The 18,503-nt window shown below is 47.4% G+C and overlaps 1 protein-coding gene across 2 annotated transcripts in view; it reads right to left on the minus strand.

Moving 5' to 3' along the window:
• STAG1 (STAG1 cohesin complex component) overlaps positions 1-18,503 on the minus strand; it is a 1,379,617-nt gene that overhangs the window by 146,033 nt on the left and 1,215,081 nt on the right. For both annotated transcript variants that reach the window (XM_086943907.1, XM_086943908.1), the window contains exon 29: positions 16,079-16,284. In XM_086943907.1, coding sequence (XP_086800033.1) covers positions 16,079-16,284 — 206 coding nt within the window. The remainder of the gene's footprint in view (positions 1-16,078; positions 16,285-18,503) is intronic.

Below are 18,503 nucleotides of genomic sequence, written 5' to 3' on the forward strand. Positions count from 1 at the left end.
CAAAGGCTCCACCTCAACCGGCTCCATGTGGAGACAACCTAATAAGGGATCAGAAGAAAGGGAAACCACAGGGGGCTGAAAACGAAGAATAGCTGCCGCTCTGTGAATAGCCAGTGCATAGGCAGCACTAGCCTCAGTCGCCATCCAAGGAGGTGATCATAAACCATCGTTAGGAGACTGTTGGAGACTAACCTGTCTACTAGACAGCAAAAGTGGAGGAGCCGGAGCTAATCCGGAGGCCACACCACACAAGGTACCTGCACCATGGACTGAAACGACCTCAGATCGGGGGAGTCCAGAGGACCGTCAACCTCCTGCACAAGAGGAGGTGTTGGCGCCGGCACCGGCCGACCGACACCGCATGGGAGTCGCTTCGACGTCCAAGGAGTCAGGTGGGATACCAACCTCATGTAATAGATGAGGCATGTACGTCAGCACCGGCGTCGACAGACGCAGAGTTGGGAGTCGTCTGGACATCGAGGACCTCCAAAGGGGACTCTGCATGGGCGCCGTCGGACGTCGACCTCACTTCAACATTCATGGAACAGGGCGTCTCCTCCGACGTCAGCGCAGGAAGCCGCTTAGTGCTATGCAGAGACTGAAGGGGCGGGCTAAATGGGCGACTGGGGGGGGGGCCCTCTGGGTCATGTCCCGTCGGCGTCGTATCTGCTCAGGAACTGGAGTCTATGCACACAGCCGGTGCAGAGGACGAATCAGCTGGCGCGGACCCGACATGAGTGCCGTCCACCTCTATGGGACCCGAAGACACACCAGGAAGAGGGGTTGACTTAAAGTAAGCGTGGAATGCTTTGGAATAAGCTTCCATGTGGGGCCGCGTAGCTCCGGCACCCGAAAAGGGAGGGTACAGAGGATGCGACTGCCGGACGCCCCGTGCCCGGTAAGGAACAAGAAGAGCGGGCACCAGCGTCACGAGTATGGGAGGAAGACCTCTGCGACTTACGCTTGTGCTTAACCGCCTCCGAATGACGTCTGCGGTAACTACCTCGGGAATGGGCTCTATCCCAAGAGGGAGAGCGGCGACTAGAAGGTGCAGGACCGGACAGCCGTGCGGCCAGCAATTTCATACGAAGCTCCAGTAAGGACTTCAGTTTAATTCACTGACAGACATCACATTCTTTAGAGTTGTGGTGCACTCCTAGGCACTGAAAACATAAAAGTGTGGAGGGTCAAGGGGAATATTTAACGACCTGTGTGCTAGAACCCCTATTCACAATACATATCACACAAAGAAAACAGAACAGGTCTATAGGGGGTGTGTGGCCATGACGGAGATAGTGAAGCAGTATGGTGTGTATGTGGAAAGATGTTGCTATATGACAAGTACTAGAACACTTGCTAGAACACGTCCCATCAGACCACCCTCGTGGTGGAATATCATCATGTGGGAAGTGATGTTCACTCTCAAACTCAACCGACCATAGAGTGTCGGAAATCAAAGTCATGATACTTATCCAAAAAGTGAAGATGAAAATAATAATATTAATCATAAACACAGGGTGCAGTGCTGAAATGATCGTGATGAGTAAGATTAACTACCCAGACTCAGGAAATGTTCTGACTGCAGTCAAGGTGTCAAGATTAAAAACACGCAGAGTAGTATTGGACTGGAACTACTCATTAGCGCTGTGCAGAGTGGTCGACATGTTTCAGCCTATGGGGTCGAGTCCCCCGGCTTTCTTCAGGACCTATAATATTGTATGCTACTGCAACTTACAGTGAATTGTGAATACAAAAATAACACAAACAATACATATCTGCCAGGAACTTAGCAGTTCAATGTTCACTGGAGAGAGAGACATAATTTCTTCCCAGCTTTGTGTGGGTGAAGACCTCACCTCACCCGGCAACCGCGGGTGAGGTGAGGTTAAGCGTACCTTAATGAGGGGCACCGACGGACAGAGCGGGGCCTCATTCTCCCGAGCGGTTGCCGGGTGAGGTGAGGTCTTCACCCACACAAAGCTGGGAAGAAATTATGTCTCTCTCTCTCCAGTGAACATTGAACTGCTAAGTTCCTGGCAGATATGTATTGTTTGTGTTATTTTTGTATTCACAATTCACTGTAAGTTGCAGTAGCATACAATATTATAGGTCCTGAAGAAAGCCGGGGGACTCGACCCCATAGGCTGAAACATGTCGACCACTCTGCACAGCGCTAATGAGTAGTTCCAGTCCAATACTACTCTGCGTGTTTTTAATCTTGACACCTTGACTGCAGTCAGAACATTTCCTGAGTCTGGGTAGTTAATCTTACTCATCACGATCATTTCAGCACTGCACCCTGTGTTTATGATTAATATTATTATTTTCATCTTCACTTTTTGGATAAGTATCATGACTTTGATTTCCGACACTCTATGGTCGGTTGAGTTTGAGAGTGAACATCACTTCCCACATGATGATATTCCACCACGAGGGAGTACTTGTCATATAGCAACATTTTCCACATACACACCATACTGCTTCACTATCTCCGTCATGGCCACACACCCCCTATAGACCTGTTCTGTTTTCTTTGTGTGATATGTATTGTGAATAGCACTCCTAGGCACCACATACAGATGGCATGCGGGTCTGTTACAGACATCTGACGTGCACAGTTCTCATGCGTCTTAAAGCTCGAAGGCATTGCCCACTGTTTCGGGACGCTAAAGGTGTCGAGAAGACCCGAAAAACAGGCCAAGGAACCGCTGGTTTTCCAGGATCTGCATTAAAGAAGAAAACTGCCGTCGGTGCGCCGAGAGGGGCATTCATGGACCGCTGATGTCACGTCCGTGGACGTCATGGCGGAGCCGGGCGCCGCCGCCCCCGGTGCACAGAGGTGCTGCTGCAGAAAGTTTTCTGGATATAGTCTGAAGCCTGGGGATTTTCTAAGTTAAAGAATCTGTGGCTAGATGTCTCTATCAGATTAGAAAAGCACAAACCGCTCTCTTTATGGTTGTGTGGGTGAGAAGTTAGGCCTACCAGGAGGGTGTGTTAAGCATTTATTGTATGCACTCAATCAAGGACTGATTTCACAAACTCTGACAGAATTCAGACCAATTGGGTAAGCCTAGAAAGGTATGCTTCTATTTCATTTCTAGAATCGAGCAGGACTTTGCACTGATAGGCAAAATGTACTTGCAATTGTAAAACTTTACAGGATAAAGCAATTGGGAATGGATTCACAATTGTTACAGGTTTATATATATGCTTTAAAAACAGTTTAAATGACATTGCAATTACTTTTGACTACTTTCGCGTTACTTTTGGATTACATCTACTACTTGGGTGGTATCCCTAGACACCCCAACGTGGATCCTAATTTACAAGGTAAGTAAGAAGTTTTGAGGATTGCAATATAGTTATTCTCTCATACAAAAGTTCAACTTGACAACATTTTTAGGAACAAAACATCATAACATTGGTTCCTATGGGGAAAAGAAGGTTATCGGTTTGCAGGTAAGTAAACTACCCACAAGAAGATTTTTTAGGAGTTAGAAGCAAGGTTCAGGCAGGCACTCAATCTGCACCACCAGCGGCACTGGGGCGGTCGGGTGCAGAGTGCAGGAGCCCAATGTTAGCCAAAGGGGCTAAGAAAGCCATCAGTCAGGGACTGCTTACGAACAGGCCACTTGGCTGGGGCAGCAAAGCTCCTGAGGTTAGGATCAGCACTGCTGGGACCAACAATCTGCACAGGAGCAGCACTATCAGCTGTGCAGGTGCGGCCGGGTGACCATGTGGATTTCAATGGAGATCTCCGGTTCAGCAAAGACGCTGCAGGCAAGGCCAGGGAGGATTCCTGAAGGAGACCACCGACTGGAGAGGTAAGTTGGGTTCTTGGAGGATGCCTGGACACCGTCAGTTGGGCCACCCAAGGCTGGGGAGTTGGGTGCAGGGGTATCACTGCAGAGTGGCTTAATAGGAGGTGTACCTAACCCAAGAACGGACCCATTGGTCAAGACCTGAAAACCCCTTTAACACCTGTAAATTTAGTATTTAGGGGCAACCCTGAACCTTGTCTCGTCAGATTAGAGGAAGAAGCACCAAAGAGACGTGCTGAACCAGGAAGAAGAGGACACCAACTGATTTCGCCCCAGCCCAGCCATCCTTTCCCAACTCTGGCCTGAGTGCTGCGAAACCCCGGCATAGCCAGCAGCCCCCCAGAGCACGGAGGACCTGCCCTTCACCCATCTTACAGACAGTCTCCTGTGAGCACCATATTTCCTCGTGTAACAAAGAGAGAGGTAGGGAGAGTAGATTGACACTCTTGTTCCCCGGTCAATAACCAGTAATCAAAGAAAGAGTGTCTTCAGGAAAAGCTAGACCCTTGTAGGAAGCACAAAAATAACCACACTGGGATGTTGAAGAAAGCCCTCACTCACCACCTAGTGATGACATGCTTCATCATCGGGCCCCACCAAAGAGACCGAATGTCTCTTTGGTGTGCTGCAACGCAAGGATTACTGCGGAGCGGGATGGTGAGTTCAGGGCGTGTTGAGTGCAACTAAGAATAGTGAGTGGTGGAGGTATTAAAATAGTCAGTAGTGTATCTGAGGTAATACTTTTATTCTATGATCACTAAAGACAGATATTAAAATATGTGAGGAAACAGTCCACTGTAATGGAGTGGTGGGTTCCTATAAGTTTGTCAACATGTTTCTTGCCATCGAAACGGTGTTAATTTACCCGGGAATTCATCAGGACTGTGTGTGATAAAACCTGGCACTCCGTTTTTACCAATGGGCATTATAGTGATTTCATGCCATTTTCTGTTTCCCTACGCGCTGCCATTTTACAGGGTGTGCCGAATACGCTTCCACCCCCCTCCTGAGACCCATGGTGTTTGATTCCAACACCTATAAAGTGACACATTTTAATTTGTTTGCGATCTCATTTTAATATTTACTTTTGATCGCTCAGTTGACGATCTTCTATGAAGATTTTCACCTTTTAAATCCATAGTCACTCCTAGTCCATACCACGAATAGAACACCGCACTTCTCCTAGTTCATTCGAACCCTGGGCTAAGAGGTGGTGTTAACCATAGCGCTATTCAACCACAGCTAGAATTTTATCACGTTTGGAGCACAATATCTACAGTAACAACCAGTATCAATACGAAGTGTTTGTTCTGTCCTATTTGTGTGTCTCTGTCCTTTTACTTCCTAGGTGCAGAAACCGATAAGTAGAAGCCTCCTAAACCAGGAGTAATTAGGAAGAGTTTGTTCCTTCCTAATTTTTTTGCACTTTTTCACTTTTATTTAATTTTCACTCTCACGCCCCTAGGTAAGGGTGGGCCTTAGCGTGCCCATACCGCCAGGGTTTATCACACACAGTCCTGATGAATTGCCGGGTAAATTAACACCGTTTCGATGGCAAGAAACATGTTGACAAACTTATAGGAACCCACCACTCCATTACAGTGGACTGTTTCCTCACATATTTTAATATCTCTGTCTTTAGTGATAATAGAATAAAAGTATTACCTCAGATACACTACTGACTATTTTAATACCTCCACCACTCACTATTCTTAGTTGCACTCAACATGCCCTGAACTCACCATCCCGCTCCGCAGTAATCCTGGCGTTGCAGCACACCAAAGAGACATTCGGTCTCCTTGTTGGGGCCCGATGATGAAGCATGTCATCACTAGGTGGTGAGTGAGGGCTTTCTTCAACATCCCAGTGTGGTTGTTTTTGTGCTTCCTACAAGGGTCTAGCTTTTCCTGAAGACACTCTTTCTTTGATTACTGATTATTGACCGGGAACAAGAGTGTCTATCTACTCTCCCTACCTCTCTCTTTGTTACACGAGGAAATATGGTGCTCACAGGAGACTGTCTGTAAGATGGGTGAAGGGCAGGTCCTCCGGGCTCTGGGGGGCTGCTGGCTATGCCGGGGTTTCGCAGCACTCAGGCCGGAGTTGGGAAAGGATGGTTGGGCTGGGGCAAAATCAGTTGGTGTCCTCTTCTTCCTGGTTCAGCACGTCTCTTTGGTGCTTCTTCCTCTAATCTGACGAGACAAGGTTCAGGGTTGCCCCTAAATACTAAATTTACAGGTGTTAAAGGGGTTTTCAGGTCTTGACCAATGGGTCCCTTTCTTGGGGTAGGTACACCTCCTATTATGCCACTCTGCAGTGAGGGGGTGGGGCATGAGCCTTTTCCCAAATGGCTGGGTCTCCTCATCTTGAAGATGGAGGGGACAGATATGTGCTTCACGTCCCCACCCTCCAACCAAGGGGGTGGGGTTGGCAAAGATGGGCACACCTCTCCTCCTAGCTTGGTTTTCCTGCCAATTCTCCCACCCAAAGTGGGGGTCAGAACTGGTTGGAGCCAGTTGCTGGGGCGGCATAAGGCAGGGATAACTTACGAATGCAGCAGGCCTTTGTAGCTTCCTCTTGGTAGGTCCAGCCCATCCTGGGGCAGGAGTCATGACACCTCAGCCCAGGATTGGCTTTGTTTCTGGATTTAGAGCGTGGAGGTCTTCTACCCAGGGGTCCAGAAACGTCTCTGGTGGTGGCAAATGGTGGGCAGCCATTCCGGAACCAGACCAGGGCTAAGCATTTTCGAGAGGGCATCTCCAAGATGCCCACTGAGTGCATTTTACAATAAATCTCACCCTGGCATCAGTGTGTGTTTAATGTGCTAAGAAGGTTGCTACCAAACGTCCCATGTTTTAGTTAAGCCATTATGGAGCTGTGGAGTTCATAATGATCAACTACCAGGTCATATATTCTTTATGGCTTTACTACAATTACAATGTCTAAGAATTGACTTAATACACTGTAGGGGTACAGGTCTCTTGCCACTGTACCCTCACCTGGGGGCTAGTGCACCCTGCTCGAGGGGTGACTTACCTAGTCCTCAGGCAGTGGGTTGCAGGCATGGCACATAGGGATGTGTGCCATGTCGACTTCACTTTTTTCTGCACCAAAACACGCAGCCTGCAATGGCAGTGTGTGGGCGTTAAAGTACAGGGCCTCTGATGGTGGCGCATAGGTGCTACAGCCCTTAGAGGCCTTCCCTGATCACAGTGCCCTTGTTAACTGGTGGGGGAGTGTGGCTCACTGGTTAGAAGCAGCAGACCCTGAAGCAGAGGTCGGGCCCGGTACCAGGGTTCATTTCCCGACACGGCAGGGTCCTGGGCTCAATGTCCGCGGACTCGATAATTCTCGCCTCGGTGCCTACTGTTATCATGGGTCCCACTCTGCAACTCTGGGCAATAGCTTGCTTAATCTCCACAATGGCCCCAACAGCGCTGGATGCCTGGCTTCACCTTGGGGGAGCCCTGGAGGGGGCACCTCACAGGGAAAGCCAGGAAGGGTTCCACAGCGGTATGAGTATAAGCGCCTTGAGACTCCTCTGGGGGTGATACGTGCGCTATACAAATACTAAATTATTATTAATATTTATTAACCAGGGTAACCTTTAAAAGGGGCTTACCTGTGGCCAGAGATGGTCCAACTGTGGGTACAAAGGTACTGTTTGGACAAACAAAGGCCTTGGGAAAGGACATAGGCCTGGGAACAGGATTGGCAGGGACCCAGGGCACACCAAGTCAAGGTGCATCATGTGTCAGCCAAAAAGTGGGGGGTAACCAGGCAAAAAAGGGGACTTTCCTACAATAACGTTCTAAAATTGTGCTCACTGTTAGAAATGGGATCCCTGGCTGGCCAGGGGCTTGCACCAAAGTCAGTCAGAGACCACCATTCCCAAGTCAGGGCAAGGAAGTTAAATGCCAAGATAACCCCTGCTCACCCCCTTGGTAGCGTGACACGAGCAGTAAGGCTTACCCCGGAGGCAATGTAAGTTAAGTATTTGCGCACGCACCCACCAGCATTAACATCCCAGGCCCCCCACCAAAGGAACTCCACACAAGGTTATTTGTAAAAATAGCCTTTGTATTGCAAAACACATTAGATAAAAACACAAACTTTACAATGTGGCAACAGGCACGGGCAGAATTTACAGGGGATATGTACAAGACAGGGCCACATGGACCACTGTCAGGAATATTCACTTTAAGACTTAGTACTTGGTAGAATTAGTACTTGTAGGATTAATAATAATCACTTTAGCACAAAATAGAACATAAAGCACAAACCAGTAACAACTGGTAACAGGTAAGTACCACCTACGCAACCCTAACCACCTTAGGAAAAGGTCAAGCAGGGAACCAGGACCTCACTAGCAACACCTGTACTAGGAGAAAAACAACCACCTAAGTATCACAATACCTGTAGGGGTATAAGCACATTACACATGATGCATCACAACATTCAGAGGTGTAGGGAAGGAAAACAATTGCGCAAAACTCACATTACCACCACCTGTGGCAGTCCCTAGGCCAACTGGCCTATCTAGGGCTAGGAAGCCCTGTGTCCCAAAGTCAGGGTCCTAAACGGAGCAGCTGCCCACTAAGTGCTGGGCAGCTGTAACAACACTGGGTAAACCCACATGGGCACCTCGTGGGCTTGGAAGAAATACTTGGGGCCTCAGGAGCCTCGTGGCTCTGCACAACAAAATGCCCCCTCTGAGCCTCGTGGGCTCTCAAAGCATTGCTGCCAACGTTGGAGCTCCTCAGGGCTCGAGAACAAATATGCCCCCACGAGCCTCGGGCTCCCAAAACCAATGCGGCGCCGTGAGCCTCTCGTGGCTCGATAACTTAAGGAATGCCGCCTGAGCCTCTCGTGGCTCTGAGAACACAATGCGGCCTGGAGATAGCGGAGCGTCCCTCTGTCAACCGGGGCCGCTCCAGGCACGAAGAAAACTGCCCCTGTTCTGGGAGCCCCCCCTCTGGGGACTCGTGAAGGGAAGGAGACCCGGGCGGTGGAGTCCCGCTCTAGGGACTCGTGCAACTGCGGTCCTCAAAAGTGGAGGTGTCACTACTGGGGGGGGCGCGGGCACCGGCAATGTGCCCCGACGACTCCCCCTCTTCACCAAGTAACCCAGGCCCAACTCACCGGGTCAGTCGTCAGGCGGCGAGGTTCTGTCTCTCTGGCTGTACTCCTCCTGCGCTCTCCGGGGCTCTCCCTCACTCTTGGGAGCCTTGGGGGAGGAATAGACGCCGGCTTCCCTCCTTTGCTGCAGGAGCGCGGGGTGGGCTCCCGTCAGCTTCCTGTTCCGCCCCCGGACTGCCCGACTTCCGGTTCGGGCGCCGGCAGGGGCAATCTCGGGCACAATCCGGGGTGGGCTCCCCGTCCAAGACGGAATGTCTGGTGGGGTGAGCACCCGCTAGGGTGCAAAAAGCGGGCACAAGGCAAATTAGGGCCAGGACACGGCAATATGCGGCGTGGGCAGCCGTTAGACTAAAAATAAAGCGCTCTGAGCGATAGCAGGCAATAAAGCGCTCCCAAGCGCTGGCAGAAACTCAATTAAGCGCTTCCAGGCGCTAGAGGCTCAAAAGTAGAAGCGCTCCCAGCGCTAATGGCAAGGTCCAGATCCAGCAAAAGCTCCTTAGGAGATGGGGGGGGCAAGGCTGGGCCCAGAGTCAGCTCACAGGGTCCTCCTAGGCAGGGAGGCAACCCCCAGTGGCGGTCCTCCTGGCGCCCAGCCACAGCAGCAGCCCCCCTCTAGATAGGATCAAGAAGACAACACTTTCATGAGGTCACAGCCCCTCTCTTATCCAGAGAAATCCTTTGTCTAAAGGTGCAGGGTGGGGGAAGAACCAGTCGCAGCTGGTCTGGGAGCACCCTTGATGTGCTCAGCCCCTCACTATTCACTGGCAGGGCTAGGGACAGGGACATTAGAAGCACCATAGGGGGCGGTGCCAGCATTGTGTAGGGAAAGCCCAGCCCTATTCAGGACCCAGGTGTACACCTCCCTAGCCATCAGCATGCTAATCTCCACACTCACCACCGGGCAGACACATCTAGACTCCTGGAGCCAGGCTCACCAGCCAGCTCCAGCCAATCACGTGCCAGCACACTCACTGCACACGCACACCCATGTCTAGAAGTGGCACTTCCACACTAGACACATACACGCCGCACATATCATAGCGCAGCATTCAATCACACGAATCCGCACATACCAAACTCGAGCCTGCACACCTCACGCATCAGGAACTACCAGGGACACAGACATTCCCCATGCATTCCTATAGGAGGGCAGGCCAACCTTACTCCACGCACTCAGAGAGCGCACGCACTTTCCACTGGGACACAGTGAAAGTGCGCCGAAACCAAAAATCACTACCACCAATTCACATTCAAAAAGTTTAGGGGTGAACCTGCCAGAAGGGCCAAGTCCAACACTCACCTTCAGCAGATAAGAGTTTATCTAATTTACTCAAACACACCTCAAATTCATTTAGATCTTCCTACTCGCTCTTTTCAAGGTTGGGTAAGTGTTTGAAGACCTCTTGGAATTTATGCCATAGGCAGTGCAGTATTAACAAGGCTTACCTTTCCGCACCTAGCGAGACGTCAAGTGCAGGCGTAATGTAAGAAAATCTTCTTCTAGTTTGACCATTTGATGGTTGGTTCCCCACGTAGGACAAGAAAAAGATGAAAGAACCAAAGCATAATGACTCAGAGTCAAATAGTTTGGACCACAATGATAACCATACAAATTTATTGTGACGGTACGCAAGTCACCTGAGATCCCCCGAAATATCAAACATAAAATACCAAAACACAACCTCTCTAAATCTACCCACAGTATTAAGATTAAACAAAATGTCAAGTCTGTAAAGACAGCGCACCGTAAATCTGCTTAAATTAACGGTATCTCACTATATAGTTCTTCACTTGTAGGGTCGATCTGGTGTTTGTGTTTTATTTTTTTCCTTTCTGCAAGAAATTCAGCGTTCTGCACTGCTTGTTTCAGCTTGACATTGGCGCTACGTTCTCTGTGATTTCGCTTGAACACAAGCCTGAACAAACACAGTGTGTTCTCCGTTCCATTTACTTTCTCCCACGGAAACAAGCCATAGTCATGGCAACATCTGCATAAGGAAGTCAGCAGCTTGAGTTACAAAGACGCAATTTGTGCAGCATTCCCAAGCCAATGAGCTTGCAGAAGAGAAGGACCATGTTTAGATGATCTTTAGTGACGCGGGGACACAGGAGCCACAAGTGCGAGGCAGCAGAACAAATGCACAGGAGCGAGGCACTAAAATGCGCAAGGGCCGGTGAGATGGGCAACTTAAAAGTCAACCAACGAGCAGAAAGCACTAAACCACACAGTACCTTATGGTGCCCAAAATGTTACTGAAACCACATTTTGGGACATCTCCTCTACCTACACAAACACATTCTGAATAAACTGAGTCACTCAACCTTTTCCACACGCTCGGCTGTAGCCCTAACGGCCATTCTGTTTCTCTCTATTTGTCTCGCCTCTCTCCTTTTGCAGTGTAGGGGTTCACACCACGATCGTCGTCAATGTAAAGAAGCTGGACGACCAGGCAATAACAGTTGAAATGGTCACCTTTATTAAGCACATGAGCATGTGGGAGAGGTCCCATCCACAAAGACTGCCAACAGACAACTGACATGCATCATTTCACAGTCTCCCAACCTTCTCAGAGCTAGTTTCCATATTCTATAGCTCTACATTCCTAGGCTATTACTATACTAGCTGCCACAGTGGAGTCATGCAGCTTGGAGTCCGATCGATCACATCCTGGACTGTGATGGCAGGGTCATTAGATCTGCAACACCGTTGTGGTCGAACGTCAGTCTGATTTTCATCTTTGCACAGTCGGATGCGGAGCCCAGAGAATTCAGAACATGCCAGTGTGAAGATGCAGATCTCTAATTTTGAGATCTCATTGATAGAATGTAGGAGTATATGCCACAGAATGGGGAGGAAGGCAGGTTGTGAGGAATCTGCAGTTAGATACAGTTTCCACCAAAAAAGGCATTACCAAATGAAGTAACTTATTCTTCTGACAAACTTGTAGCCACAGATTCCTCATCTTGTGGGCAGATACCAAAGCAATAACTCTCCAGGTGATGGGTTTGTGGAATTAAAAAGTCCAGGAAATCTTGCAGGACAGATCAGACAAATTACCAGACACCACAAGACCTGGCTGTCCAGGGAACTGCTATGCAAACCTTTGGAGTGACACCCACAGACTGGCAGATGTTGAAGACTGACACACTGTGCACCAGTGCAGGGGTAGCAGCCTCTGATGGAATTAGCATGTAAGCCTTCTGGGGGATGCTTCATGGCTAGCCCATATCAGATCTTTATGCTTAATACAGTCCATTGGAAGAGGGTTCTTTCTTGTACTGCATTCACCCATTTTGGCTACTAGGAAGCCCACAAAAATTTGATTGTATAATCAATGTTCCGATTGATGTAAAAGACTGAGTGTCCTCAGATCAAGATGGTGGACCAACACCTTTTTTGGCAAATAATCTGGCGTAAAAAGGGGCAAAGTAATGGATTACCTTACATGGAAGGACGTGACTGCTTTTGGCTAGAAAGACGCTTTTGTCTGGGGTCCAGATTTGCCTGGAAAGAAAGAGGTATAAGGTTGCAGGATGGACAAGGCCTGGTGTTTACTCATTCGTTGAACAAAGGTGATAGCGTTGAGGAACACTGCTTTCAAAGTCAAAATGCTTATAGAACAGTTGTGCATTGTTTAAAAAGGAGTGCACATCAAATAGGTGAGAACAAAATCGAGGTCCGACTGTGGCATCACAAAAGGTGGTGATGGGAACATATGGACCAGCCACTTCAGGAAACTAATCACAACTAGTGATATGAAAAGAGATGGCTGATCGGGAAAATCACAGGAAAGCCGAAAGGTAACTCATAACTGTTGCCACAGCAAGAGCTTGCTTGGCAAGAGACAAAACAAAATGTCAGCAAACCTGGGGAACAGAGTTTGAATCTTGGCAATGACGCTCAATATCATGTGATTCTGGGCAAACCAATTAATCTCCCTGTGCCTAACAAAAATGAATGTGTTCTTGTGTAACGCAGCTGGTGCTCAGGGAAAGCGCTCTGATACCCTCGGGTCAAGGTTACGCTATAAAAAAATGTGTTGCCTAGGGAGAACCGCCTTGGGAACACAAGTTTGGACGCTGTGCCTTTTCTGTGATGGTGAATAGAACGAGCCATGGCTCTCCCTACTATTGGAAGAGACACCTTGTGCCATCCCCTAGTGTAAACGCCATTTGTGATCTGCCAGCTAAATTTGTCCATCCTGGCGTTTAAATATCCTGTCAGGTGCTGGGCGCTTGATGAGGTGTCTTTAGTCTCCCACCACTTCCACAGAAGTTGAGCCTCCTAGCACAGGGTCCACAGCCCCACGCCAGCCTGTCTTTGCAATACAACAGGGCAGTCATGTTGTCTGTACCTATTCACTCCCCAATGGTGGCAAGCTAATCGCCCTCAACTCCCAACAAGTTGATATGGAGATAAGTCTCCGTCGGAGACCAGAGTCCTCTGATCTACACCTCTGCCAGATGACCTCACCAACCCAGCCATTACTACCCTTCTGGGAGGGCTTGGGAGAGGGATGTGCTGCTGGTCCAACTGCAGTTGAGCAACCACCACTGCTCTCATCGCAGATCCCAAATGTACCACCTGGTGTAGTTCAAATGCAGGAGGCCAAAAAGCCTCACAGCTAAGCTCAGCACCAACCCAGATGGCTCAAATGAATGGAAGCCGTTGTGAAGGAGTCTGGTGTTATTTCAGCAAGTTGAAGGAAAAGCCCAATAATGTCAACAAGTCGTCTGGATATGGTTTATATCTCATGTTTAAGGTGAGCCCGCCTTCAGCAACCAGTCTTTGGGGTATGGGAGGCTGGTATTCTCAACCTTCATGGATGGGCTGCAACCACCACTATCACCTTTGTGAACACTTGAGGTGCATCAGTAAGGCCAAAGGGGAGCACGGTTAACTAAAAGTGCTCTTGATCTGCCTGATACTGCGGAAAACGCCAGTTGAACTGTAGGAGACAGGAATATAGGTGTCCTGCCAATCCAACAGCACAATTTAATCTCCTGGATCTAGGGCAGGCAACTTGTGGTTGGGTGAGCATTTTGAACATGTTCTTCTGAAGATTTAAAATGGGGCGAAGACATCCGTCCTTTTGTTGAGGATCTGGAGCTTTGTGATTCTCGGACACCAAATGTACCTTTCAAGTGGCTTCAGGGACAGTGAGCAGTACTGACTGTCTAAGCCTTTTTGAAGGAAGTTCTGGGCTCATGGCATTGATCTCTCTGGCCGCTCTCTGCCCTGGAACAAAAGCTATGTTTGACGTTAGGGCCAGGAGGAAATATCCTCGGTGTATGGAGTTCGTAATGAGGGTTTCATGTGGGTAGTGGAGATGAATGTTCTCTAATGTTAGAGAAATCATATTTTGGACTTCACATCATTCTCCGGACAACCTAAGGCCCCATCCATTTCTTCGTCAGAGTAAGTGCCTTTGATGCCCAGTCTGCACGGCAGCTCATAAGAGACTTGAGGCTACAGCCTACAAAGCACTTGCTGTCTTATTCCTCTGTGCCAGTCTTTTTCATGGCTGAACTGGGAACCAAAACCGGCCCTGGCAAAGTGCTTGGCCGGCCCCCCTCTCCCCAGGGGGTTGTGGGTGCCGCCAAGCTCTTTACAAGGGCCGGATTTCGGACGATTTGGTACAGGGCCGATTGCTGCAAAAACGTACCGGTAACAAAAACGGCCCTCAGGGGCCCCAAACCGGCCCCCCACCAATGCGGCGCCCTGGGGGATTGACTGGTGCCCGCTACGGCCAGTCCGGCCCTGGTCTTTTTACATCGAAATGTTACACCAGCTCAACAAGTGGATAAGTTGTGGTCTCTTGGATGACCGAGGTTACAGACCAAATGCTAGTCCAACCATCGGAACAAATTTACAGTTAAGGCAAAATTAAAATTAATTCTGTATATCCTCCTCCCATGCAAGTCATTTTCATAAGATGTAGCCCTGGGCTTTTTGATCTGACCTGGCTCCGAAGTGGTCAACAGTTGTACGAGACTCTGCTGAAGCAACTTACTGTTACACGAAGATCTCACATGCATAGTTATTGTTCCACTGTCTTGATTCTGATGATATTGGCTTCTGTAGTGCAAAGATCATGGAACACTTTAAAGGTGGAGTCTAAGCGCCTAGTGTACTGTGGGTTTCAGGGAAGGTATTGAAAGTCACCTCAAAACTGAAACCTCTTATTATCCTCTTATCATAAGAATAAGAACTTGCACAAGATATGATCTAAAGCAGTACTTGCTGCATTGTAAAGGAAATGTAGAAAAAATAAAGTTATCAAAAAAAGAAAAGATAAAGGAGAGAAAAAAATGAAGATAGAGGTAAAAAGGATCAGCAACACAATGGGCTTCACCAAAAAATAATAACAACGGGGAAAAGATGTTAAGAATTATAATTTGAGGAGAGGGAAGGAAAAGAAATGCCTGGTGGAATCATATGATAAAATGTAGTTGCAAATAAGCTTTAATTAAAAGGAAAAATGGACTAGGAAGAAGAAAGTTGAGAAATGTGAGGTGTGCAAATTTAGATTACAGTGGGACCACTCACAAGAAAGTGAGCAATGGAAAGAGCTCATTACAAGCAGGTCCTATATGCAGTTGACTTGAATGGAGTGTGAAGACTTATCGAATGCTGATTACACATTGTAAAGGACCTGCACCATTGAAACGTTCATGCCAAACGAGCAGCATGTAAAGACAGGCCTGCTGTGTGAGATGCCACAATAAAATCTAACACACTAAACAGATAGAAACTAAAATCTGCCCTTCAGAATACGAGCAAAAAGGACACTGGCAACCGGGTAGGAAGATGGATAATGTTAAATTGTTGAAACATGGACCGTGAGAAAGTAGTAGTTATTACAGCAGTTAGGCTTTCAAAACAATTCCATTAGAAAATGCTTTCAACACCTTTATGATACAAAACATGTGCTTTCCGGAAAAACTTACTCATACATCTAACGAAATGACTTCTGTTTACATGCAATCATGAAGGATTTGGAATCTGTATGAACAGTTAGCGTGAAAATTAAGCTAAAGAACGATTAATGACTCAATAGACAATCTTATACAAACTAAAGAAATTTGAACCTGCCATTTTGGTTTTTAAAACGTACCTTCCATTCTCTTTTTGTGTAGTGGAGGGCGCCCTTTCTTGCTTCTGACAGATAATGATTTCCCGGTACTGCCTCCACTGTTCACTGACGGCCTATCATCATCTCCACCGGTGACCAGAGAGTTACGATAGGAGATTAGCGGGAGCCACACATCTTCTCTCCTCTCTATCATGTGCTCATTGAGGAATTTCTCCAGATACGAGTGACTGTATGGGCAATACACCACAATTGTCCATCAAAAGGCAGACCGTATGATTTCATTTTCAGATCATGCACAAAGTCCGCTTTTGATGAGGTAACATTTTTCACAGATTTCTTAAAAACTACTACTGGTACATACAACTGCAGCAATAATAAAACGTACTATGACACAGAGCATGATAAATATTTTGAATTAGTGATGGGAAAACTAATGAAAGCTATTTATTTCCAGTAGCAATATTCCTGGTGAGAGACCCTCCCGCAAATCTTTCTCCTTAAGATAGTTCACTGTAAGTCAGTGCTCAATAACTTGAAAAACACTGCTGCCACCTTTAAGTCTTGGCTGAACTGGATCTCTCGCTCAAGAGACGCTGACCATATTGCTCTTCAACACTCTCCTTGGAGACCGCAGGTCAGACTTGTATGGAGAACGTTGGACAACTACTTTGCCAGCACCAAAACAACCTTATCACTCACTGACACACCACTTGGTAGATAGGTGTCTTGATCCATAAAGAGACGGGAATTGGATACATGTGCCTATACCATAGCTTGATGTCCTGTCTATGTTTGAATATTATATGTTTCACTATGCTATTAATACTCATCACAGATTGCACACCAATGATTATCCTTTGTACTCAAATGGTTTATATATCATGCTGTCTATTATGCAAGGATGTGAATGTGAACAAGATTGATTACAGAACGGTCATGTTAACTGCTGCACTTCCATTCATTTCTTTTCACTTTTACATTCCAGCTTTTGTTTTATAATTTGCTATGCCTTTCATTAACACTGGAATGATGCATTATATTTTCGGCTGACTTCTTTATAGCAATGCGTGTTTTGTACCACTGTCTCATGACACTTTTATTAAAAAAATGCTTGAAATAAAAAAATGAAATCAGAAAGTTCACTAGGCATCAGAATGGTGTGAAAAAGCATTTCCGCAGCAGCAGCACTCCTGAGGCACCATCTCCCGAAAATAACATGACATCAACAGCATAGGACATGTGTCAACCTCGGTGCTGACATCAGTCCCAAACACTTTTTTCGCACTCCCCTTGAGGTGTGAGTTAGGAACCCATAACGCATCAGCAACCGCGCAAGTAACAGCACACAACACATTTCCGTATACAGCATTGACTTTTATGGGGTGGAGGGTGGGCAGTGAGAAATCTGAGGGTAGATCATGTATGAACCAGAAATTCCACTACTGAAGGGAAGCAACTTTTTCTTCTGAGGCTACAACATCCTGCAGTTTCTTCACCTTAAAGGAGTGCAGAAGCAATACCCTCCAGGAGTTAAGAATAAGGAATGAAAACCAAGGAAATCACGCAGCAAGCCCTGCCAAAGTGTGAGTCAATGTGTGTTTGGGTGGGGAGTCAATACTTAGCAAACGGTTGTATGTACAAACACATGGGTGTCTGGAAAATGTCAGCTATGGGAATGCCTCTGGTGACCGCTCTAGAAGCATCTATGGCTGTTGTGAAGTTTGCATGAATACCATCCAGATGGTCTTTCTTGGACTAGGTGTATCCGATCTAAATACATGGATGACCCAATGGAAAATGGAGTGACCGGTCACTGCCATTACTTTCTTGGCACCAGCCAATAGCAAAAAATAGCTGATCATCATCAAATACTGTAATTGGCTCTACTGAGCCCTAGAAGTCAGAGCACAAAAAAAAAAAAAATAAATAAATTTAGTATTAAACTTCATTAAATGAGAAAAACATTTAATACACTAATTCCAGGTATTAAAAGGCTTCAGCGGAAGGGCTCTAATGCCCTCCGGGGAGGAGACAGTATGGCTGAGAGAATGTAATGCCCAGACTGCACTTGGTCTTCTAAAATTAATTATCACAGTCACCTTGTGAGGATTTGGGCAATGGACCGACCCAAGAGACCCTCCTCGTTGTGATATCCTTTGAAAACTTGCAGGGCCATCTTGAGTGTTTCTGCAATCAGTAGTCACTATTTGTTAAGGAAGCGTGTGATTCGGGCTGCAAATGCTCAATTTTGGGAACGTTTACAAGCACAATATAAGGAGTACACTCACTATAGCCACTGCCAGCACCTGCAGTGCCTGAGACAGAGGTTGACACAGGGCATCGAAAAGGCCTAAATTAAATGGATTTAAGGCTTCTGATCTACACCACTGCACAATTCGGATTCCTCTGCCTCTATAAATGGACATCCTAGTGGGTTTTGTGACAT

Source organism: Lissotriton vulgaris, chromosome 11 (genome assembly GCF_964263255.1).
Source record: "Lissotriton vulgaris chromosome 11, aLisVul1.2, whole genome shotgun sequence".
NCBI lineage: Eukaryota > Metazoa > Chordata > Amphibia > Caudata > Salamandridae > Lissotriton > Lissotriton vulgaris.